The sequence below is a fragment of the Anthonomus grandis genome, chromosome 5, assembly GCF_022605725.1.
Source record: "Anthonomus grandis grandis chromosome 5, icAntGran1.3, whole genome shotgun sequence".
Classification (NCBI taxonomy): Eukaryota; Metazoa; Arthropoda; class Insecta; order Coleoptera; family Curculionidae; genus Anthonomus; species Anthonomus grandis.
In genome coordinates this window covers 17,795,606-17,820,374 of record NC_065550.1, presented here as the reverse complement: position 1 = coordinate 17,820,374, position 24,769 = coordinate 17,795,606, and the positions used below count along the sequence as shown (strand labels likewise).

At 32.9% G+C, this 24,769-nt stretch overlaps 1 protein-coding gene across 2 annotated transcripts in view; it reads right to left on the bottom strand.

Moving 5' to 3' along the window:
- LOC126736291 (nucleolar protein dao-5-like) overlaps positions 1 to 24,769 on the bottom strand; it is a 58,287-nt gene that overhangs the window by 8,737 nt on the left and 24,781 nt on the right. For both annotated transcript variants that reach the window (XM_050440576.1, XM_050440577.1), the window contains exons 9-12: positions 15,095 to 16,017; positions 11,899 to 12,130; positions 11,268 to 11,815; positions 99 to 786 (exon numbers count right to left, since the gene is read on the bottom strand). In XM_050440576.1, the coding sequence (XP_050296533.1) occupies positions 99 to 786; positions 11,268 to 11,815; positions 11,899 to 12,130; positions 15,095 to 16,017 (2,391 nt within the window). The remainder of the gene's footprint in view (positions 1 to 98; positions 787 to 11,267; positions 11,816 to 11,898; positions 12,131 to 15,094; positions 16,018 to 24,769) is intronic.

The following is a 24,769-nucleotide window of genomic DNA, read 5'->3' as shown; positions in this document are numbered from 1 at the left end:
TATTTTAATAAAACATAAACTAATCTAACAAAAATTTAATTTTTTATAAAATAAATTGGGTTTTTCATATATTAGGTCAATATAGATTTTACACTTACCTTCAGTTTTTTTTGTCTCATCAGAATTCTCGTCCGCATTTTTATACTTTCGAGTTTCTTCCCCAGCATCCACCTTTTGTTCTTTCACATCTTTGTTATTTTTATCGGCCATAATGCTAGTCTCTTTAGCCTTTCTGTGCAGATTGGATCCACTTTTAATGAAAAACTCATCTTGCGAATCGATTTTCTCCAAAAGGTCGGATTCCTCGTCAATCTTAGAGCCGCGGCGTTTTCGTTTTGAAGTTTGTGGTATTTGTCTTTTTGCGGATGTATTTTTTTTTCTACTGGGCGTTTTACAAAATTTGCTTTTCTCTAACTCGATTATACGTTTTCGCTTTTCTTCCATTTCCTCTTTGACACTGGTGAGGAGAGGCAGGGCAGTTTGACTCTCAGGAACCCCACTCAATACGGTTTCTTTCACTTTTTCTGCTGTAATAGATGAAATAGTAATGTCGGCTTCTTTATCTTGTTTTTTAATATTTTCCTTGCTAAGAGGTTTCGTTTCCTTAGCTGGTGGGAGATTTGAACTACTTCTTCCCTTAGTTGTATCAGAAGCACTTGTCTTTTCATTCTCATTGCTGATTCTTTTTTTACATATTTCTCTTGACACTACTTCGCTGTCACTACTACTTCCGGTTTTTACTCTAGATGTATTGGTTGTGTTTTCTTGGCTTATTGACTCATTCAGCTGAAATAAGAAAGTTGTTTTTATTTTTTCTTGACTTCTATTAAAATTATAGTTAATATTGAATCAGGAAAACAATTCAGAAAGGCACAATGAAACATGTGCCTGACTGAAAGACTGAAATATGTCTAAATAAGGTTTATTTTTTCATTTACCAATGATTTAATTTGCATAAATACTAAATATAAGATCTTATGCGTTATCGTTAGATCTATGCGTTAAATTAAGAAGTATGAAAATCTAGAACACCATCTAGTCAGCCATGAAAAAAATCGTTTTCATCAATTTAATGTTTTCGATAACATGATAAAAATGAAAGCAGTAACGGCCAACTTCATTTCTTCTGTTTAATAGTTTAATAATACTCCCCTTTCGTTTACTAGCGATTTTGTCGAAAACGGTTTTGTATCAAAAAAGTTCAAACGTTTTAAATTTATTATCGAAAACATGAGAGAGGAACCATTAAGTAGGGTAAGCATATCTGAAACCTTAATATTGGATTTATATGACTTTTGCGACGAAAAATTAAAAGAGCATCCAAAAAACGGAGATTTGCAAATTTTTAGGAAATTTGACGCATAATTATAATAATGGTTCCAAATAATCGATATTCTTCAAGCAATTTGCACAGGCTGTATTATGTATTTTGGGACATATATTTATAGGGAAAAAAGTATTATTTTGACCCAACAATACGCTCATAAAATATTAGCTCATAGAATTTTGTGCCACCCTGTATAATGTACTCCACAAAAGTTTGTAAACATTATAAAAAAAAACAACGATGAATAAAATTAACACAAAATATTGACATATCTCTACCTATCTCTGTCTTAAAAACACTTATGTATTTATAAAGTTGGCAGTCATATCTTTCATATTTTCTAAGCTTCTTTATATACAGAACACAAAAGTTTGGAAACATATATCAACAAGATATTAATATTTATGGACACACACATGAACAAATGATTAACGAGATATAGTCAAAACTGCCTTTAAAAATAAAAATGGCCGCCTGCAAAAAACTTGGGCATATATTGATCGCATAATAAAGCCTACTTCTACAGCTAACCCGAGATAATCATCAAAAGAAATTTATAATGAACTTATTCATGAAATCTTCTCAAAATTCTTATTATGAAAAACTCATTGAGGTATGTGTAAAAGAGCAACTCCTAAATTACTGTAACGAAGACTCGATAATTATTGAAAATCAGTCCGGTTTTTGTGAGTGTCACTCATGTGAGTATGTTGTCGTTACTATATGTAATAAATTTCTCAGAGCCATTGATAATAATAAATATGTTTTAGCGGTATTCTTAGATTTTAAACGAGCATTTGAAATAATAGACAGAAAAATTCTGCTATATAAATTAAACCAATTGGGAATTAGAGGTGATGTCTTGAACTGGTTTGAATCTTATTTGCGTAATAGAGTCCAACGTGTAAACTATGGGAATAGTCTCTCTGAAGTCCTTAATGTTGTATTTCGTGTTCCCCAAGGAACAGTTTTGGTCCATTATTGTTCTTATTATATATAAATGATATGGTAAAAGTTATACAAAAATGTAAAACTGTGTTATTTGCAGATGACACAATGATTTATATAAAAGGAAACAATATTGATCAGATGGTACCTGATATAAATAGTGACTTAACCAAAATTTTCAGCTGGCTTTGTATCAGCAAATTATGTTTAAATACAAGTAAATCTAAATTTTGCCTTTTAATCACAAAATCGAAAAATAATCAAATAAATATTGACAATGTGAACATCAGTGTAGGTGATGAGAGTATTTTTTATGAAGATGAAAGTATTTGGGTACAATTTTGGATGCGAATTTGAATTTTATCGCACATGCAGATTACGCCATGAGAAAATTTTCCAAGAAAGTTGGGTTTATTAATAGAGTTGGAAAAAACTTATGAATGCATACAAAGCTTCTGCTATATGATGCCATTGCTGTTCCCCATTTGCAGTTTTGTTTCACATTATTGTTCAACCTGCCTAAATACAAGGTAAAACAGTTTGAAGTAATTCAAAATAGAGCAATGAGACTAATCCTAAAATGCAATCGATACACTTCTGCTACTGTTATGTTAAATTGTTGATTTTAATAAGTTGCCAGCTGAAATCAAAATCTGTGATAATTTAAACCAGTTTAGGGGGCTATTAAGAAAATTTATCAGTGTGTGAATGTCTTATTTTATTTTTATTTTTATACATCTTATTCTTAGTTTTAGTTGTTTCTTCTTCTTATTTATAAATTGTACGAGCACCTACAAGCACACATTTTTTCAATTTATTTGCATTTTTTTTTATTTTTATTGATTTAAATTTTTAAGTTTTAAATATGTATTTCATTATCTATATTACCTTTTTAGCTGAAGCTAAATAAATACATCATTATTATTATTATTATTAGCAGTTAACTATTGACATTTCCATTGAAACCGGCAGACACAGATTGGTAAAGCATGAATTATTAGGATGTCGCATTGTAAAGAAGCCCTTAATTTCTCCAACAAATGGACAAAAAAACGCATCAAATTCGCGCTTGGAGCACTGAAAATGGAATATGGTGTTATTTAGTGACGAGAGTAAATTTGTAAGGCGCTTAGTCGGAAAAAGCTTTAGTCCAAATGGTATGGGGTTGTTTTTCCAGGTCCGGGCCAATTGTTCGCATAGATCAGGTAATGGATTAACTTGTTCTTTTGGATATCTTAAGAACGTTATGGAATGGGCGGCCTAGTTACCTGATCTCATCACAATGAAAAACTTTTGGGATCAAATAGATAGAGATATTAAGTCACATACCATAAAAAATATAAAATTTCTTATATTATTTCAAGAGTAAGAGCCCTACCACTAATTGTGCACTTCTTTGAAACAAATAATCTCTTGTCAGACTTGAATTTAGACAGAAGCATGAATGCTGTGCTAGAGCTCTTGGGTAGCATCATGAATGGTTATGAGGGCCGTCTCTATCTTTCAGGTCTGTTCTGTGATCTTAGCAAGGCTTTTGATTGTATCTCATCAACTACTACTTCATAAGCTGTATATATTCACTGACCATCATAATATCTTGCTTCATACAGTCTGAATAATAGACTCTCGCCACGAGCAGCTGTGTGTGGGGACTTGTATCGCCCTCTCACTCACTCCGAGAGTGGAGTGGAGGCTGTCAATTGTCAGGATGGATTCGATCCATTATGGCGAATTAGGTTGCACCTGAGTCGTGATAGAGACTGGTTGTAAAAGTCGTTGACTTCCACGTGTCTAAGCTATGTAGCTGTTTTCTTGTACGATTGGTACAATAAAGTATTGTTACCCGTTAACAAGTGTATTATTTTGGTGTTTAAGAGTATAGGATCTCTCGTCTGGTGACTACAAAACCTACATGTGTAATACAGGTGGCGCGATCTCGTGGTCATGGCATGAAACAATATACTAATACCTATTTATAGTACAAATTTGGTAGCGATCTCATCATGCGAAGAAGACGTGTATGAAAGTCGCCTCTAATATTTACAATGTCTGGATATCGAGGACAACGTTACGCAATTAAATTTTTGGTGAAATCGAACAAAAAACCACTCGAAACATATCGTGAGTTAAAGAATGTGTACGGTGAAGCTTGCATGAAAAAATCCACATGTTTACAGTGGCACGCTGCCTTTCGAAAAGGTAGAGAGAGCTGTGAACTGGAAGGCGGTCCGGGAGCGCCTGTTACTGCGCTTCGTGAAGAAACGATAAACACAGCTGGCTGTCTAATCGCTACCGATTTAGCACCGAACGACTTTTTTCTTTATACCACTGCAAAAAAGGACCTGAAAGGAAGGCGTTTTTCCTCCGGAGATGCTGCTGTTAAAGCTTTAGAGGCGATTTTTAAGCGCATGACTAAGAAGAGCTTCGAGGACGCGTTTTTGGAGTGGCAGCGGCGCTGGAATAAATGTATCGCCTTGAATGGTGACTACTTTGAACGTGACAGAAGCATTGATGTATAATTCTTTGTAATAAAATTTTCATAGCCTGAGTCTGAGTCTTTATTGAAAAGCTCTCGTATTTTTCACGTACCTTCAAGCGTCTAATAAAGGTGATCTGCGGCCTTAATACTGCTCGACTATTTGAAAGCATACGACAAGTTAATTCCTCAATTATTATTGGCTATCTTAAGTTTTGATGCCTTTGGTAATCAGCTGTGTTGTTTAGTAAAAACTTACTTGTCAGCTCGCATTCAATGCGCAAGATTACATGGACAAGCAGTTTGTAATGGAATTCCTCAAGGATCTGTACTCGATCCACTTTTCTTTATATTATATACTTCTTAGCGGACGATACGCAAATTTTTTGACATTTATTCCGGAAAATATTAATGACGCCAAGGTCAAGCTTTCCGAAGATTTTAGTTCGCCTAATAAGTTTAATTCTGAAACCTTACAAATATCAAATGGACATTTACTAACCTCAAACTTATATACAGTGTGTTTTTTTAATATTGCGACACAATTCAGGGCCGTGGTCGTGATTTGACTAAGAAATCAAGCAAAAAGTTAGATATATATTTTTTTAATTGGTACGCAGTTACATTTATACACAATTTAAATTTTTATATTCGTCATTGGCGTTCATGCGGGCTCTGAACTGAATATATTTCTTTAAGAAAAGGGTACGCTACTGGTTTTTCTTATAATTATAATTATATTATTGTGGATAGCCCTAACGCCTAAATCTGATTATTTTATCAAGGATTACTTTTATAACTCTATTTTTAGCATTTTTTTTTAAGTTTTTTCGGTCAAACATTAAACTATATGCCTATTTGATATGCATTAAAATTGGAATGTTTTCCATCTAAAACATTAAAGTACTTTCATCATACTTCACGGCTTTTTACCATATATCGCATATTGTTATTATTATTATTATTATTATTATTATTATTATTATTATTATTATTATTATTATTATTATTATTATTATTATTATTATTATTATTATTATTATTATTATTATTATTATTATTATTATTATTATTATTATTATTATTATTATTATTATTATTATTATTATTATTATTATTATTATTATTATTATTATTATTATTATTATGTTTTCATCAGTTGACATTGACATTAGTGAACTGTTTAAGTGACTGTTTTCATAAACATTACAATCATAGAGATATATATTTACACAAACAATAAAATATGCGATATGCACTTGATTATGGACTAGCTCGCGGCAACGCACGAGAAGCCATGCATATTTAGGCTGAGCGTTATCCCAATCACGTTATTCCCCATCACTCTATGTTTACTCGTTTGCATAATTAACTGAGAGAAACCAGCAGCTTTAAAAAACTTACCCCTGAAAATAGACATCCCAAACAGTTACTCCTCAATTGGAAAAACAGGTGCTCAATGAAATCGACGAAAGCCTTACTACTAAGCACTAAAAAGATTGCTCAGACGTTACACATCAGCCATTTTACAGTTTGGAATATCCTTAAAAGGAATCGTTGATATATCACCCCTATTATATTCAGCGTGTGCAGGCACTTTTATCGAACGATTTTCAGAAAAGAGTGGCATTGTGTCGTTGGATGCAAGAACGCATAAGGCAAGGTTGCACTGTTTTTGAGAAAAGTACTCTTCACCGATGAGGCTAATTTCTCTAAGGACGCAATCATGAATTGTTATAAGAATTACATATGGAATGATGAGAACCCATAAGCCGTGACGGAAAGCCGTCATTAATACCAGTTTTCGCTTAATACTTGAATTGAAATTATTGAAATTATTGAAAACTTTCTAATTGGTCCATTTTTTTTTCGAAAAGGCTGACTGAAGTAATTCTACAGACCGTAGGAATTTTCTTTTAAAAAAATATTCAGTCAAAGCCCGCATGAACGCCAATGGTGGATATAAAAATGATTAACAATGAAAAAAAACAATGAACTAGTGGAAAGGATTCCTTTAAGAAATCATTCGACACCACATATGTTTGTAAATTTAGTTAGTTTAGACTTCGTGAGACGGAGTATTTAAAAGAACGACAAGGAGACCACGCTGGAAGAAATCATCAAATCAATCATTCAACCTGAAATGTTACAAATTGAGGATAAAATTTTAGAAATGGTCAAAGACGACCCAACAATCACTACTAGAGCCATAGCAGTTTAAGTTAAAGTTTCTGATAGAAAAGTCTGGAAAACACTAAAACAGGAACAGATTTATCCTTATCATCATCAGCGGGTACAAGCGTTACAACCTGAAGAGCATCCTAGAAGAATTGTATTTTACCAGTGGCTTTTACAACAGTTCGGCAGAACTGAAGATTGTATGACATTAATTTTGTGTACAGGCGAGGCCATATTTACAAGAGATGGAGTGCAAAATTAACACAACAATCATGTTTCGGCTAGAGAAAATCCGCATGCCGCAAAAAAATCTAATTTTCAATATAGATTTTCATTAAATGTTTGGGCTTGCGTGGTAAATCGCATGCTTACGGGACCCTACTTTTTCACCTGGACTGACCGGTGAAATTTATTTGGATTTTCTTCAACACAATATGTTAGGAACCACATATTGTGTCTCGTGATGGTGCTGCACTACATTTTTGACAAGAAGGTCATGAACTTTTAAATAATGACTTTCCAAATGGATAGATAGGACTCAATGGACCCATTTCTAGGCCTGCTCACTCTTCAGATTTAACGCTTGCGATTTTTTTCTGTGGGGCTATTTGAAACACTTGATACACCTCATGCTGAAACAGTAAATACTCCAAAAGAACTTCAAGAGCGCATTGAAAGTTCTTGTGATTTAATTCGTGGACAACAAGATGTTATTTTCAAACCTTGTAAAGAGTCGGGGATTCGCCGATAAAGATTGTGTGTCAATCGAAAAAATGGGGAAAACTTTGAATTTTTGTAAAAATAGTATGGTAAAAAAACCATTTACCAAATAACGATTTTTAAAAAATAATTTTCAATAAAGTAAATATTTTATTATGAAACTTTTATTCGGCATAAATATTGATTCGGCAACGTCGAACCTAACCTAATACATAATTGGCGGCTGGGGCTCGTGTTCAAATTTGATTTTCGGCTGTTTGAACTGCTATGTTTTTCATCTTAACTATCTACTTCGGCGAAGACTAGGCTGTTGCATCGTGTGGTGAGTTTTTGCTTTCTAAATCCGTTTTGCATCTGGCCAACTCTCTTGTCCCCGAAAGTAAACACGGCGCATTTGAACTTTGAACTCACCTGGGCAGACGTCTCTCAGACATTCCAAGTTGCTAGGTTGCCAAAAGTACTTTAATATCATCAATCGTGGGAAATGGTTAATAGAAACTGTAAAGGCTGTGGCAAAAACCTGGGTAAGGGAGGCCTTAAACTTCAGTGTGGTCTACACATGATCGGATTACACGCCATAATAATCTCTTAAATGTGCCAAAGCATCGAACAGCCATGTTTCAGCACAGTTTCTCGTTTTTGGCTTCCAAGTGCTATAACACTTTAATATGTAACAAATTTGAAAATCTCAGTTCATCGGGTTTTAAAACTCGACTAAAGGGCTTCTTGCTGGGTAAATATAAATAAGAATAAAACTTCTAAACTGTTTAAGAAGCATTATTATTTTTCTCGCGTATAAGTAGTAGGTATCTTTATAAGTATTTTTTCACCTGTTTTTCCCTTAAAATTAATATTGTAACATAGTAGTTTTTAATTAATGCTGAATTATACATTTGACTGTTATTATTTAGAATTTAATGTATTTAGTTAGATGTTTGCCGATATTTTATGCAATATTGTAATTATGTAATATTTGATTTTTGTATGCTCGGTTAAGCAAACAGCCATGGCTGCCCTTCGCCGAGCCTAATAATTATTATTACGTTTATTATTATTATTATATAGGTGATTTTTAGCACATTAACTTCTTTTGTCGCGATCTACGAGGAGCTAAAATAAATGACTCAACTTTGAAAACACTTTGTATAATAGAATCCCAAATCAATTAAAAATACCTCATTTTCTTAAATTTAAAAGGAATTACTAAATATTACTTCGGATATATAGTGCGACTTTTAATTGAACACGTCATTAGCAACATAAATAATACTTTTTGCTCATTTTGCAAAACTTCAAAATGGCAGTGGGACGCCTTTTTGAAAAATAAAATTAAATATAAAGGAAGGTCATGCGATACATCCTTTCAAAGCTCCCACTGAATGCTTTATGGTTCTAGAATATAAAGTCATTACTCTACCCATAGCAAAATGGCAGCCTTTCAAAATCTGATTTTTTGCATTTTTATTTTCTTTACTGCACCTGTTCAGGTGTAATTTGTTCGTAATGTGTTACAATACAATACAATATATTACGGAAATTTTCACAAATATACGATCCAATTTATAGATACAACTTAAAAGTTATAATATAATTCATAGTACTAACTAAAGATATTTTAACAAAAATTAATGTGATTCTTATTTTTCATATTATCTGAATTAAACAATGAATCCATTAGAATGAAACCAAAAATTTTACTAGACCAAAAATTAGGCCTGTGTTCAAAATTTTACATTTCCTACATTGATACAAAGAAAAAAAAGTCTTTGTTTCCTTTGTAAGTAAATAAATATGTTATTCTACTATAAGGAGCAGAGGAGCGGAGGACGCACAAGCAGTAACTAGGAGGAAATTAAAAATTCAAACAAAATTGCAAAACAAAATAATCGACTTTCAGGGGATTATATTTTATGACAAATGGCAACTACGTAAACTGATAATCAAAAATAATTAGCAAATACTTTAAATTACTTTATCAATAACTTTTTAAAACTATTATAATTTCGTGTAATAAACTGTGTTAGTTCAATATTTAAATTTTTTTGGTTATGACTTGTTTGCGGTAAGATCTTCAGAATTTTCGGAAGCAAAAAAATATATTTCTTTGCAAATGAGATTTGTTAAAAAAATATGATTGTATTTCATTATTTCTTTTAGAACGGGTGCTATAATGATGATCAAGCTCAGTGAAAATATGTTTTAGCTTTTTGTAGAAATAAAGACTTGTACTTAACAAATAATCCTCTTAGGTTTAAAACATTAAATTCAGAATAAAGATTAATTGTAGGATACTGGATATTTTTATATAGAATTATCTTTAAGGTTTTGTTTTGACACACCTTTAAAATCTGTAATGCAGTTTCGCGAAGACCACCCCAAATTGGTAAGCAGTATCTTAAAATAGACTCTACGAGGGAAACTATTTTGATTGTTTTCCAGTTAGAATGTTTCGAAACTGGTAAAATTTGTAATATAGTATTCGAAATTTTTTCGCCGTGTTTGGACAGGTACAAGAAGTATTTAATAAATTACAGGTTGTGGCATGAATTTTAATATCAGATTGTTCGGGTTGATCGGCAGCCGTTAATGAAAATGATATAAATTTAGTTTTTATAACGTTTAGGTTATATTATTGCTACTTATCATAAAACTAAAAATACATTTTCCCAATGCTTTCCCAGTGTTAATGACCGTTCCGCTACTTAATGTATTATTACATCGCACTTTTTGGATACGATTTTCCAAATATGATTTATAAAAACCTAACACACGACCTCTTACCCCAATATGGTCCAGTTTCCTTAATAGCAAGGAATGAGAGACCGTGTCGAATGCTTTAGCAAAATCCATATAGATTGTGATGCATTTTTTATTTTGCTGCATTTTAGATAGTGTATCCCAGAACCAATAAAACACAGCATCTTCAGTGCTTCTGTTTTGCCTGAACCCAAACTGTTTACTATAAATGAGATTTTGTGATTCAAAAAAATCCATGAGGCGGGCTTTAACACATTTTTCCCATAATTTGGAAAAGTTATTTAGAAGTGAGATTGAGTTTGTCATTTGATATGGGTCGCCACTTTTGAAGACTGGAATAACAATAGCAGTTTTCCATTCTACAGAAATTTTTGAAGTACTAAAAATTAAATTAATTACATAATATACTAAAGGCTTTAAAATACAGGTCTGTATTGATTTTATTAATTTGGCGCTTATTGGTGTTGCGCTATATGGTGTTATTTGTAGATTTTCTATTTTTTTTTTGTCTTTTTTGTTTTTTGACAAAAAATTATCTTTAAACAGTATTGGTTCCTAATGATGTGCACCAAATTTCAAATTTTTATATAAGCGCATTCAAAAGATAAGAGGGGGGAGGACAATAAAGAGTCGCACTGGATGTATTAGTAGGTTTGTCTATTCATTGTGTCATTATTAATTTACTTGTTAAACTATGCACAGTACTCATTGAAATAATTTGTCAATCACTCTTTAAGTTAAGATAAGAAGCTTAGCTTCAACTATAAAGTATTTTTTATTATAATGGTTATTATTTTATTCGCTCAAAATTTTTTATAAATTAGAGTTATTCATACAGTATTTAAAAATAAATAAACTTACCTTTACACTATTATCCACATCATCCAAGATGTAAGCTTTCAAAACACTCATACTTTTCCCCGAAAGTCTCTGGCTTCTCTTAACTTCTTTTAACGCAGGCTGTTTTCGAAGGACCGTTTTATTACTCTCACCATCACTTAAACTGAAACTTTTCTCACTGCCCTCTTCGATATCGGATAAATCGGCCACCTCCTTCTCTATTAGATCCAAATCTTTTTTACCCACACGGCTTTTGTTAAAGGCATGCAACATTTCTGGACGGCTATAAACTTTGGGGCTTCTACCGATTTCTAAATCGTCATCATCAGTTTTACGAGTACTGGACTTTCTTTCTTCCGATCGGATAATTTCCTCAGCAGCTTTATTATGCCCTGTATCAGCTGCGATATAATATGCATTATTAGCATTGCCTTCCATTAAAGCCAATCCGGGAGTTACTGGAAAGTTCGGGGTTGCTATAGTGAAACTATCTCCTACAACCAAGTCTTGAAGATTTGCTTTTAACATGGGAGTAAACGGCGAGTCAGTTGGTTCTGGTTCCCTGATTTCTGTAAACAAAGAAAAATAAGTAAACAAAAAACTTTTCTCTCCGGAATCTATTAAAAAACTTCTCAGTATTAATAGCATTTACCATTTGTTGGAGGATCTTCCTTCAGAGGTGTTTCCAAAAGACTAGAAATATTTTTCCTGGCATTCATTGTAGGTTGTTGGGTTACTATTTTAGGGTTATGTGGTGTAACACCATCGAACTCCATTTTTCTTTTGCTTGTCGTATTATACAACTTTGAAGGGGATAAAACTGTTTTGTTGTCTGGTTTAGATAACACTTCTGGTTTTTCGATGATCTTTTTGTCAGCTTTAACCTAATATGAAAGTTTTAGATAATATCTCAAGAATATTTGAATAAGCAGGTACAAATTATACAGTGCAGGACAAAACATATTTTAAATAAAAACTTAACAGAAGTAAATAATAATTGTAGCTTAAATCCAAGTTATAATACGACATTAAGTATGCCTCTTTTTTTGTTGCATTTATTACCTTTTTTAATGTTTCATATTTTAAAATAAATATAATAATATAAACATGTATATTTCATAGTACAAAAACCATCCCTACAGTTAACCTAAAATAAGGTAAAAACTTTGGAAGCTTTATCTTAAGAAGTAGATATATTTTGTCTTTCTACCTGTTATATGGTACTTCTATTGAATGATAATTAAAGAAAATAAATTGTTTTAAACCCAAGATGCAGGAAAAAGTTCTTGAATTTTTTATTACATAGATTTTTCTAAAAATGTGTATACCAGTGTGTCCAAGATAAGGTTGTCTATCATGGGGATCTTAGAAGACAAAAGAGATACGAAGATGGTTACATTAGAGAAAAGTTGCGCATTTTCAAGCCTAACAATATGCCGTTCAGAAAGTTTTAAAATTCCGAGTAGTTGCGAAGATATGCCTAAAAACACGGAATTTGCCGGTTTCGTTGCCGAGATTTCCCGTACGATATTTCATTTCGGAGAAACTATCAAATAAATTTTTTACGGTGAGAAAAAAATATACCCTGTATTGAATAGCATATTTTATTACAAATAGAATGTTGTGTAGGACAATATGATTTTGCAATATTTAAATTGGAAAAAATGGGGTTTTGTTAAATTCCAAATGGTTTAGATAATAAAGATCTAAACCGATTTCAGATGGTTGCAAAGCTCCACAAACGAAAGTTTTTTGAAAAAAAAATATTAAATTGTTAGATGTTCAAAAACATATACGGCTATAATTCCCAAAACCTCCAAAGGATTTTAATAAAACTATTTTCTGTAATAAATAATAAATAACTAAACCGATTTCAGATAGTTGCAAACCTCTACAAACGGAAAGTTGTTTGATAAGAAATTTTCTTATTTCTTTCTTTATTCATATACGTAGGTAGGTCACGTCATGTTAACTAATCATGTAAACAAATTAGTTAAGAGCTACTTACTTGAAACTCAAAAAAACTAATTTATATTATGATAATGTTCAAACAAATTACCATTAATCTTCAAACACAGATAACACCTAGGGCGTTTACGCCCTCTGTGTATATATAGTTAAAAAAAAAATAATGAAATTTATAAAAGAAGAATTAAAAATCTTTTCAAAGGGGAAAATTTACTTAAAAAATGTTTATGTACTATGCTTTTAAATGTTTTAAACAAATTAGTATATTGGCAGTTCTTTCTAATGCTCAATATGTTTATATACTTTTACTAACTGATGAATCCAAGTTTTCTTGAAAAGGAATTATTAACTTTCATAACCTACATTATTGGACCCCATATGAAGAAGAGTAGTAGATTCCACATATGAAAAAAAAAATTCCGTCCAACCAAAACATCGAATAAACGGAGTTTTCGTTGGAACATCGTAGATGTAGGCGGTATATGAAAAACAGTGAACATCGAAATAAAAATCTATTTATAATTTAACTGTTTTTCAAACGGGTGATCCAATACTAGATACTCTTTATTGCAGGAGTTATGTCAAGCTGACAAAATATTTTTATTCAATATCTTTTGACGCTTACAAATTGTGGAATTTTATTTCCAAAATCAGTGAAAAATGTTTTTCGTGCACTTCGACAAATTTACAGCGTTCATAATCGTCCTACTAAATGCACAATCTTTTGCAAAATAATCGCTAAAGTTCGGCCTAGTTTTGAACTTTTGGTTATTGTTCTACCAACTAGGAATCATAGAGACCGTTCAACTAAAAATATTGCTCCTGTAACTGAAAGTGTGCAGTAAGATCGCAATCACTCAATTCGTCGCCGTTCTAAAACTGTAGGTCTCTCCTACGGACCATATTTCTTGAAAAATGCCGGAGAGCGTGTAACCCTCAATTGGTAAGACTGACTTATGGTTTCAACAAGATGACACACAACCAGCAACAGCATCGAGTTATTGGAGGAACATTTTGATGAGGAAATTATCTCGGTACGGATACCCTCGTCAATAGCCCATTTGACGTCATTACACTACTTTTTGTGGGATAAGTGAAATCACAGGTCACAGTCGAGAAACCACAATCGATTAATGGAATCGAACATACCACGCGTAATAATTGAGGCTAATATGCTCAAAAGATTGCTTGAAAATTCGACTGATGGAGAACTACCTCAAAGGTAGTTCATTCGGTCAGTTCCGGATAGCATTTGAAAGAAATTTGTTCTGAATGTTAAATTGAAAATCATGCGTTTGTTTACTTCTTTTAACTTCTGGTAGCTCTTATTGAATCATCCAATAATAAATCACCAAATACACTTTTTACAAAATATGCTAAGCAACCTTTACTCTGGGTGTATGCTTACATTATTTTATTCGTTTAGAATACTTTATTTAATCATTTTATTTTATTTGCTAGCAAAGTCGTTTTAATTAACTTAAGCTAATAGAGTTATATACATTAATTTAATATGTAGCAATTTCAGAGCCTCAAAATTTTAAAATCATTAAAAGCTTAAACATTCATTAAACTTAGATATAATATAGATAGTTTAACTAATTGAAAAGATTTGGTAAATATACATACAGCTATTCAAAAAATTGTTAAAATTCCAAAAAAATTATTATAGCTTGAAATTAGTAACACATTAGAAGTTCTTATTTTTTTTTCTCAGGGGATTTTAAACCCAACAAATAAATATATTTCTAAAGGAATGCAGGATTGTACACAAAAAGAGGTGTAAGGTATGGTTTACTATCTATTATTTTAAATTAATATGCTAAAAAATTTCGCACTTAATACTTAATTTTGGGAGAGAAAATTTTAGAGACATTTACCTTTTCAACTTTAGGCTTCTTTGGATTCGCTGTTTTAGCTTTTCCGGGCGTTTTTAGGGCCTCCTCCAACTTTTTTCCGTCCGGATCCGATGTGTCCACCTCAGATGACTTTCTGGTACGCCTCCTGGATGAAGTTCTTCTTGCTGGAGTTTTATGCTCCTCCTCTTTAGGCAAATTTTTCCTTAGAGAGGCATCCCAGGAGTTAGAAACTTCTGTTGTGTTGGTGGTTGCGATAGCTTTTTTAGCTACAGGCGGTTTTTTGACAACTTTTTTGACGTCAAGTTGTACCGCTTTTTGTTTTGCTTTAGACGGCGAACCAGATTTTTTAGGTGATGTCTTAGTTGTTGGTTTATCCACTACTGTTTGCTTTGGATCTTCGTTAAATAAATCTTTAGCGGCTTTCTGTTTATTTAGTTTTGAAGGTGACTGGAGGCTCTCAGTCCTCGGAGTTTTTCGTACCGGGGACGGAAAAGTCAAATTTCTCACGTGCGAACTACTTTTAGGAGTGGGTTTTCTTTTAGTAGTAACTAAGGGTGAGGGTGTATGTACCGATCTCGAACCTTTTAAAAATCCTTTATCATTGGACTTGGTTTTACTCTCATCTGGAGTGTCTCTTGTAACAACCTGTGGCACATCTGAAATATTTACGACAGGAACCTCGGAATCTAATGTCTCACTTAAATTTGGCAGTTCGCTAGAGGGTGCTTCTGTTGGCGGATCTTTCGGTGATTTAGGACGCGGTTCATCATGTTTGTAAATCTCAACCTTAATTGTAGGAGTTGGCTTAATTGCACTGGGTTTTTTTTGTGTGGTTTTCTTTATTAATGGACTTTGTTCGGATGATCCAAAGGCTTTAAAATATTCTTGAAGATTTTGTACCTCGTTTAACTTAAACGGGGTGTTGAGCTGAATTCCATTTATATCTAGAAACAAATTATACCTATCAAATAATTATACTTTCTTATGATTATGTTTATCCTAAAACTAAATTGTCTAGAAACATTTTAGATACAAATATTTTAGTACAAATACTTTTTATATGAATTTTCTGGTGTTTGATTTCCTATGATGAAAATAGTAAGAACGTTGAAACAGCATGATTTACTTCACGGCAATGCTTGATATTGATCGGTAATTTTTATAACTTTTGAAAGCTTATATGAAAACTTATATTATGTTCATATAGTACTTTAAAAATAATATCAACATTACACTAGAAAAATAATGTTCTACCTTGTTAGGTGTAAATATTTATTATTAAAAAAAAGATAATTTTTTCCTTTCAGTTAGTACAATTTGCATTCCTTAAATCGAAAGTTCACATCATTGAGTCTATATTTATTTATTTATTATAAGATCAATAATCTTACATCTTTATAAATACATATGAAGAATGAACAAACTTATACAGCAAGTCATATAGTTTAATAGCTTATTCATCGGTCATTACGTAAATCACTGATTTATCAGGTTATCGATTTGTATTTGAAGATGTCAATATCAATCAAAAAAGAGAAATATGTGTTACGCCCGTATGCACCGTATATACTTAATCTGGATTATGGGTTTAAGCTCGCTTAGTTCGAAAATTTGTGATGCACCGTATGAAAAGAATTGTTTAAGCTTTCGATTACAAGAGTCATGGAAGAGAAAGGTTTAGTCCCGCGATTAACTGGTTTTCTAACCTAACTTATGTTTTGTTGTTGTTTCCTGGTTTGTTCTCAGTTTGCTTGAATTGAAAATATTGTTAATAAAATTGGTGGCATACCGCATGCTCTTTTAGTTTACTATCTATCATTTTATAAAATGGATTTAGAAGATGAACTGTTTGTGGATGATGACCAAGAAATACTGGATATTATCAATTTCGGTTTTCCCCGACGAAACTATAAAAGAAGTGAATATTTCGACAGCATGAACAATTTTTAATTTTTTCGTCGATTTCGCTTAACTAAACAGACTGTTTTAAACTTTCTCAGTGAAATTGAGAAGATCAGATTGAGTACAACAATATCCTGTAAGTTGTTTAGCGAAAAAAAAAATTTGTCCCAGAAATACTTCAAAGCGTTCTTATTTCTATGATTTCTTTCTCTTATAGCAATAATAGTTTAACAGCACTAAATCAGTTGCTAACAACATTACGACCTGGTTCAGTCGCCTGGTAAGGAGTGCCCTTTTATTTTTAAACTTTATCCATTTTAATACCTTTATAGTCTCAAAATGATAATTCATGATTTTAGGAGGAGACGATGCCGAGGTATTCAGGAATAGAAAGGGGTATTTTTCTATTAACACCTAGGTTTTTGGGGATCCACAGCTACAAAATTCAAGATATTGCGGCAAGGTGGCCTGGTTCTGCACATGATGTTAACTGTGTTAACTGTTTTCGATAATAGCAGGATACGTGCAAGATTTGAGGGACAAGAATTCCAAGATTACTAATAATAATAATAATAATAATAATAGTAATAATAATAATGTCTTTATTAAAATTTACAATTGGTAAATTCTAAATGGAGAAGTTGAAGCTTACTTCCTAGCTTAACCATACAAATCAGCTTAAGGTTAGATATTACAAAGAATTTCAAAATGTATCTTAAATAATTGCATAGTTACAAAATATTAAGTTCTAACTGCCTATATGCACAACCGATTAACATTACAATGTTTGATAACCACACAGACTTATGAAAACAACACTCTAGGCTAACAGAGATCAGTAATATAACTGCTTATTTTTCGCTTAAATATAGAAGGTGAAATATATTTTAACTCAGGAGGAATTTTATTATATTGCAGATGAATACAGTAACTAAAGCTCCTCTCAAATAAAACAGTTTTATGAAGAGGAGGTGTAATAAAATGCTTATTTCTTAAGTCCAAAACATGAGCGTCATATCTAAACTTAATTTTCTGATAAAGGTAATTAGGACATTTTTTAAAGACAATTTTAGTAAAGAGAACAAGACTATATAGTAGCCTCCTTTTACTCATATTTAGCCATCTCATCAAGCGTAACTCACATCAAAAGACCAAGGGGCCATACAAAACATCACAGTAAGTGAAATGGGACAATACAAGACTGTCACATAAAACTTTTTTTAGTTCCTTATTAAGGAGCTGTCTCTGACTATAAAGTAGCTTAAGGTTAATAAAAGCTTTTTTAATACATTGATCAATGTGCTCAGTGAACCTCAACTTAATATCTAATAAAACTCCAAGATTCCTAGCCACATTACTACAATTTATTAGTTGACCATTCAATTTAATCTGAACAAATTTCTCATATGTGTCTCTGGAATGCAACCTACCAAAAAGAAGAACCTTACATTTACTTGGGTTTAAACTGAAACAATGATTTTCCGATGCCTTTGCTAGCATGTTAAGGTCGTAAGATACCTTATCATTAGCTTCTAAGATTTTGTTAGGAGGAAAAGAGAAATAAACCTCATATATATCGATATATCACGATATATCATAGACCCTTGTGGTACTCCGCAAGAGAGATCCATAGCCAAGGATTGCTTCCCATTGAGCTTCACTATCTGAGTTCAACCGGTCAAATATTGCCGAACTAGAGAGCACTCTCCCCAAAACCTAAGAATTTTAGTATAGCCAGTAAAAGTAGGTGATTTAACTTATCAAATGCCTTGGAGTAATCAGGTAGAGTCAAGATTGTTAACTCATTACAATCAGCTGACTGTATAATATCGTCAGTTACTTTTAGAAGAGCAGTAGAGCAGCTGAAGTCTTTTCGAAACCCGGACTGAATGCCGGGCAAGATATCAAATCTGTTTACGTATGTTCTGATTTGGCTTTCCAATACCCTCTCTAAAACTTTTGAGATGACAGGGAGAATGCTAATAGGCCTAAGGTCGGATAATTCAGTTGAAGAAGGGACTTTTGGAATAGGGATAAGGTATGAGGACTTCCAAGAATCGGGAAAAGTTGAAGATTCAATACAACAATTAACAAGATGCACTAGAAATGGAAGAATATATGGACAGCAGTGGAGCAGCATCGACATGCCTATACCACCTGTCCCAATGGCCTCAGATTTCATTGAGAATAAAGTAGATTTAACTTCTTCAAGCGTTGCTAGCTGAAACTCCGAGTTTCCTACCCCTTCCTTAACATTCAGTAAATAATAAGACAACGTTTCTGGATTAGGCGATTGGAAGATGCAGCAATTATAAAAAAGGTATTTATGATTTCAGGGTCACTCAAGTGGTCAGGAATGGTGTTTTGAGGCTTGCAATGTATGTTCAGCTGACGTAGTACCTTCCAGTTATTTTTGGAGTCACCCTTTTTGTAAGGTGTTATTGAGATAGCACTTCTTCTCTATTTCAACAGCCGCTGTCACTTGGTTCCGAAGTTGGCGATAGTGTTCCCAATTTAATTCAGTTTTTTGTCTTTTGTACTTGGACAAGGCCCCATTTCTAAGATAAATAAGATGTTTGATATTATCTGTGATCCAAGGACTCCTTCCTTTAGTAATTCTGGCCGTTTTAAATGGCGCATGTATATTAAAAAGATTAGGTATACAATCATTAAACCTATCAACTTACAAACAACTAGCATTAATATCTTCCATATGAAATATGTCATCTAATCGAGAATTAAATAAATCTTGGTAAAAATTATCATGTATAAAATGTTTAAAATCCCTGTAAGTTAATAGGAAGGGTGGAGGTTTAAAAATCATAAGACGTACTTTACATAAAACGACAAAATGATCTGATACCTGAAAATTTGAATCAACACTACTATTCTGTACAAAATTTATGTTTGAGCATATAATCAAATCTAAGAGGGAGCCGTTTCCAGCTAAGCCAGGCCGAGTGAACTCATTGATAATTTGACTTAAGCTGTATACCTGAAGTAGAGAAAGAAACCTTTGCGTATGGATAGATTCCAAGTTATTTACGTTTATATTAAAATCGCCAAGACAGAGGAGATTGTCACACGACAAAAGATATCTACAAATGTTAGTTTCAAACTCAGTCATAAAATCATTTATATTAGTAAGACCCGGGGGCCTATAGAAAACACCTATGGTGCTTAGAACTCCCTTAGTTTTAAACTGTATCCATATTTGCTCAGAAAAATTGCAGTCAAAATCAGTTAAAATAGAATATTTTATGGTATCTCTCACATAGACTACAATTCCGCCTCCTCTACCTATGGTACGGTCGCGCCTAACCAAGCGAAAACCTTCAATTAGTAACATCTCATCATCAATAAAGCCCAAGAGCCAAGATTCTGTGACGGCAAAAATGTCAAACTTATTTAGTAGGATATAGTCTTTGATAAGCTGAAATTTAGGAATTAAAGATCTAACGTTTATATGATATTTACTAGGTAGGTATAACAGTTACAGAACATCTTTCCATTATATCAATTTAAAATTACTGGTTAATATTACTTTATAATTTCATTTCTAGTACTCTATGTACAACTTATATATTGGTTGATAATTTTAAGTGATAGTGTACATGCTAACCGCAATTACCTATTGGTACCCTTGTTAAATCCCTCAAACCATGCAGAGGAGTTATACTGAGGTTAATGGGGCTCATATTAGGACACGCAATACTATAGAAAGATTGTTTGGTGTTTGGAAAAGAAGGTTTCTTATTTTCGCTTATGGATTGCGATACAAGCCAGAATTAGCCAGTGACATAGCAGTGGCCACTGGAGTATTGCATAATGTTGCAAAAGAAAACAATGAAGATGAACCACCTCCAGCAGAAAATATAAATACAGAAGAGCTTAATTATTTAATTGAGCTTGGAAATATCTCTGATGTCATTGAAAAAAGAAACCCAGAAAACCGTGATGCTTTTGACCAACGCAGACATTTAATTGAACATTATTTTATGCATATTTGAGTATTAAAAAATAATTTAGTTTATAATAAAACAAAAAATAGATAAAGATTTTTTATTAGAATATTTTCCAACAAATTTTATACTTCAAAAAACAAAATAAACATTTTTGGTAAATATTAAATTTTGTTAAAACAAAACAAGTCCAAAAATAATTCAATGGTTGAGACCACTGTATTAAGCAGTGATTGTTTATATGTAATTTCTGTATTTAATAGCTCTATTTTCAGTAGTTTTTCTTGCTTTTGCAAGCTCAAATTATCTTCTTCTAACTTTATAATTTTTTGTTTGTGCTCCCCTTGAGCAAATTGCTTAACCTCAATTGCCTGTTCAATTTGTTTTTCTGTTAAAACTAATCTTCTGTCCAATAAGATATACTTTTCCCTGCCATCAGATGATGTTAAAGCATGCAGGCCTCCAACGGATCTTCTTCTTTTTTATTTTTTCTTCTTTCATTTCCAGGAGTGCTCACTATTGTACTACTGGTAGTAGCATCACTAGTTTCTCTATGGGGTAGGAGTTTTGGAGTAATGGATTTTTGTAGTACTGCTGGAGGACACCTAGTACTTTGATTATAATAGATTGACTCTGGTATTTGTATAGCTAAAGCATCATATGTAAAATAAAATCTTTTTAATTAAACTATTTGTTATGCCTAAAAATATATTATCCTTACCTTATTGCCGTTGTCAGTAACTGTTAAAACATATTCAAAAATGTTAACATCTTCAACATTATTAGATGTGACCTGAATGTCAGTCTTCTTTTTCTTGAGAATTGGTTCAAAATTTTCTTTTTGTGTTATTGTCAAGCTGTCATCCTGTTTAAAATAGTTGTTAGAATCAACTTCAGAACTTAACCCTTTCACAGATTTTTCATTTAAGACTTGTAACAATAGATTGTCTACTCTATTGAGAACTATGTCAGAGGTGCAGGTCCCCTTTCAGTTAAATAAATCTCCTTCTTATATTCTACCATTTTTTTTCTAATATCATTTTTATACAACCTTACAATCTTTTGAGTTGGTCGTGAAATTAATTTTTTTCCCATATTTTAGCTTTCTCTTCAATTCTAGTTCTATTTGGTTTTTTTTTTGTCTTCTAAGACTGAAGCGTATTTCATGACAATGATCCTTTCTCCGCGGGTAAACAGTTGGGGATTCTTGCCACCTTTTTTTCTGCCATTATAAGCAAAAAATTTTTAAAATCACTTAATTTTTACTACAACTTATATAATGGTAAGTTTTTTTTGTTTATAATATCCAATTTTATTTTCTTTTTGTAACCTCAAAATCTCATAAATCCATCTGATGTGCTTTTTTTTTTTAAAGCTAACAGTGTTGCGATATCATAAATCCAGATTAGATAATTCCCGTAGGATGCATCATAAACAAAGAAGATTAATGTAATCTCAATTAGCTAAGTACGTTTAGGTTTTAAAACGGTGCATACGGGCGTTATATCTCCAATGACAAAATAAAAATTTACAAACATCAAAAAGAGGTAGGAAAGATAGAGCTAGCTAAATGATTCGTAATCATTCAGTTAGGTCTACTTTCAAAATGATGTGCAAATTCAATTTTGAACTGAAAAAATAAAATCTTATCAAACGATAGTTTAATAAAAAAAATGCAATATAAAAACTAGAGTTTTTAAAATATAGAGGAAATTTTGTTACTTGGAGAAATTATACTATATGAGGTCTGACTATTAAATAATGAGACTGGTTACGAAAAGTGGTTTTATTATTTAAAAATCTACATTCTATATATTCAGTATACTCCGCTTCCCTCACCGCACACCTTTCCGTACGTTTTTTTCATTAATCGAAGCAGTGCTGGAAGTCTTGTTTGGTGAGGGCCTTTAGGAGCTCTACGTTTTTTTTTTAATCGCTTCCATTGACTCAAATTAGGTCCCTTTCAAAACAGATGACATCGTGGGGAAAAAAAGAAAACAAAAAAATCCAAAGAGATCCAAAAGCGCCAAAGCTGGCGAGTATGGTGCGTGTTCGAGCACTGGAGTACGTTTATCGGACAAATACCGCTTCACAGCTAGCGCGTTATGGAAAGGTGCAAGATATATCAGTGTTCTTCCACAACTCGGGCTGTGTCTTGCGAACTCATTCTCGCAGTGTTGCCAAAACTGACAAAAAATAAGTCTGGTTGACAATACCTGGCTCTCTGGAATCCATTTTATCATCAAAATACCGTTAATGTAAAAAAAAAAACGATTAACATTGACCTGAATTTTGATTTGGACCGTGCTTTTTTTATTCTGGGGATTCAGGCGTCTTTTAACGCATCAATTATCGCTTTGTTTGAATATCGTATTGAAAAATCCACGGTAAGTCTCAAGGGATAATGTTCATCAGTCCGGGATCTTCTTCTCATCTTCCAAGAAAATCTGAACAGACCTGTTGAGACCTTGCAAGCTTGACCTGCAAGAGCTTTTGGTCAAGATGTTTTTTTTCACCAACTTTGCACATGTTCGACATTTTTCATGTAAATAATGCCTCATGTGAAATTGTTCTAACCGTTTCTCTATCGGCGTTTACAGCCTCGGCAATCATCCAGATACTCATACGACAATCTGCACGAGCAATTTGGTTGATTTTGGTCAGTTTCCGGAGTTGAAACAGTGACAGGGCGACCTAGGCGCTGAACATCTTCAGTGCTCTCTCGACCCTTACCGAACCGCTTACACCATTCCGAAAAAAAACCAAACACGAGATAGAAAATTGTCCCTATAGGCCTCTTGCATCAATTTATAGTACTTGGTCGAAGTTTTTTTTAATTTAATGGGAAATTTGAGACTGGAATTCGTGTTTCTCGTCCCACATGGTCTTCGCCACGAGAAAAAAAACACGTTCGTTTCAAACCGCTACTGCGCAAATACTATAATAGTAACCAAAACGCATTTTGGTACATGAATAAAGAAGATTTCTAGCTACCCAACGCAGTACCGGTTTTTTCTCCACTCCTCTAGGGCGCTCTCTAGGGGCGCAGTCTCGATATTTAATAGCCAGATCTCGTATGCTACATGTAGAGTTGAACTAACTGTAATAAGAACTAAAAGTAAATAGAACTAACGCTCTATGCTGAACTACAAAATAATAAAACTGCATGTAAACTTTTAAAAATTTAACATATTATTTGTGCAAAAAATAATATTTCATTTATCATTAATCATCAAATTTCAACTATCATTACTCTGGTGAGTTTTATTTTTTTTTATGGTAAACACGAGCACAAGAGGAAAGTCCTATGTCACTCTTGGAGTCGTGCTTGCGCGAAGATATTTGTGGGCATTTATCTTGAATCGCTGTAGGTTGTATGCGTCGGGAAATATGTGAGGTGGAAGCCCGTTCCACAAAGAAGATGTTCTCCAGATAAATGAGTCCCGATACAGCGACGTCCTTGGGGTAGGCAGGTAGAGTCGATGTTGATGAGCCGCAACTGCTAGACGCGTCCTTCTTGCCGGAACAGCCCTGGGTGGAATCAGACCTGCCAGCTCAGAGGAGCACTTACCGTGATAATAACGGTAGAATAAACAGAGATCAGCCACCTTTCTCCTGTGCTCCAGACTATCCAGACTCTTTGTCAGTTCTGGTTTGTCGATAAGACGAATAGCTCTCTTCTGTATAGAATCCAGCAGGTTTAAACTATGCTTGGGTGCAGAGCTCCAGACATGCGAGCAATACTCGAGGGAAGGGCGTATTTGAGCCTTATAGAGTCAGCAGCTGTTCTGGTGTATACAGTTTTTTCGTTTTAAAAAGCACTCCGAGTTTT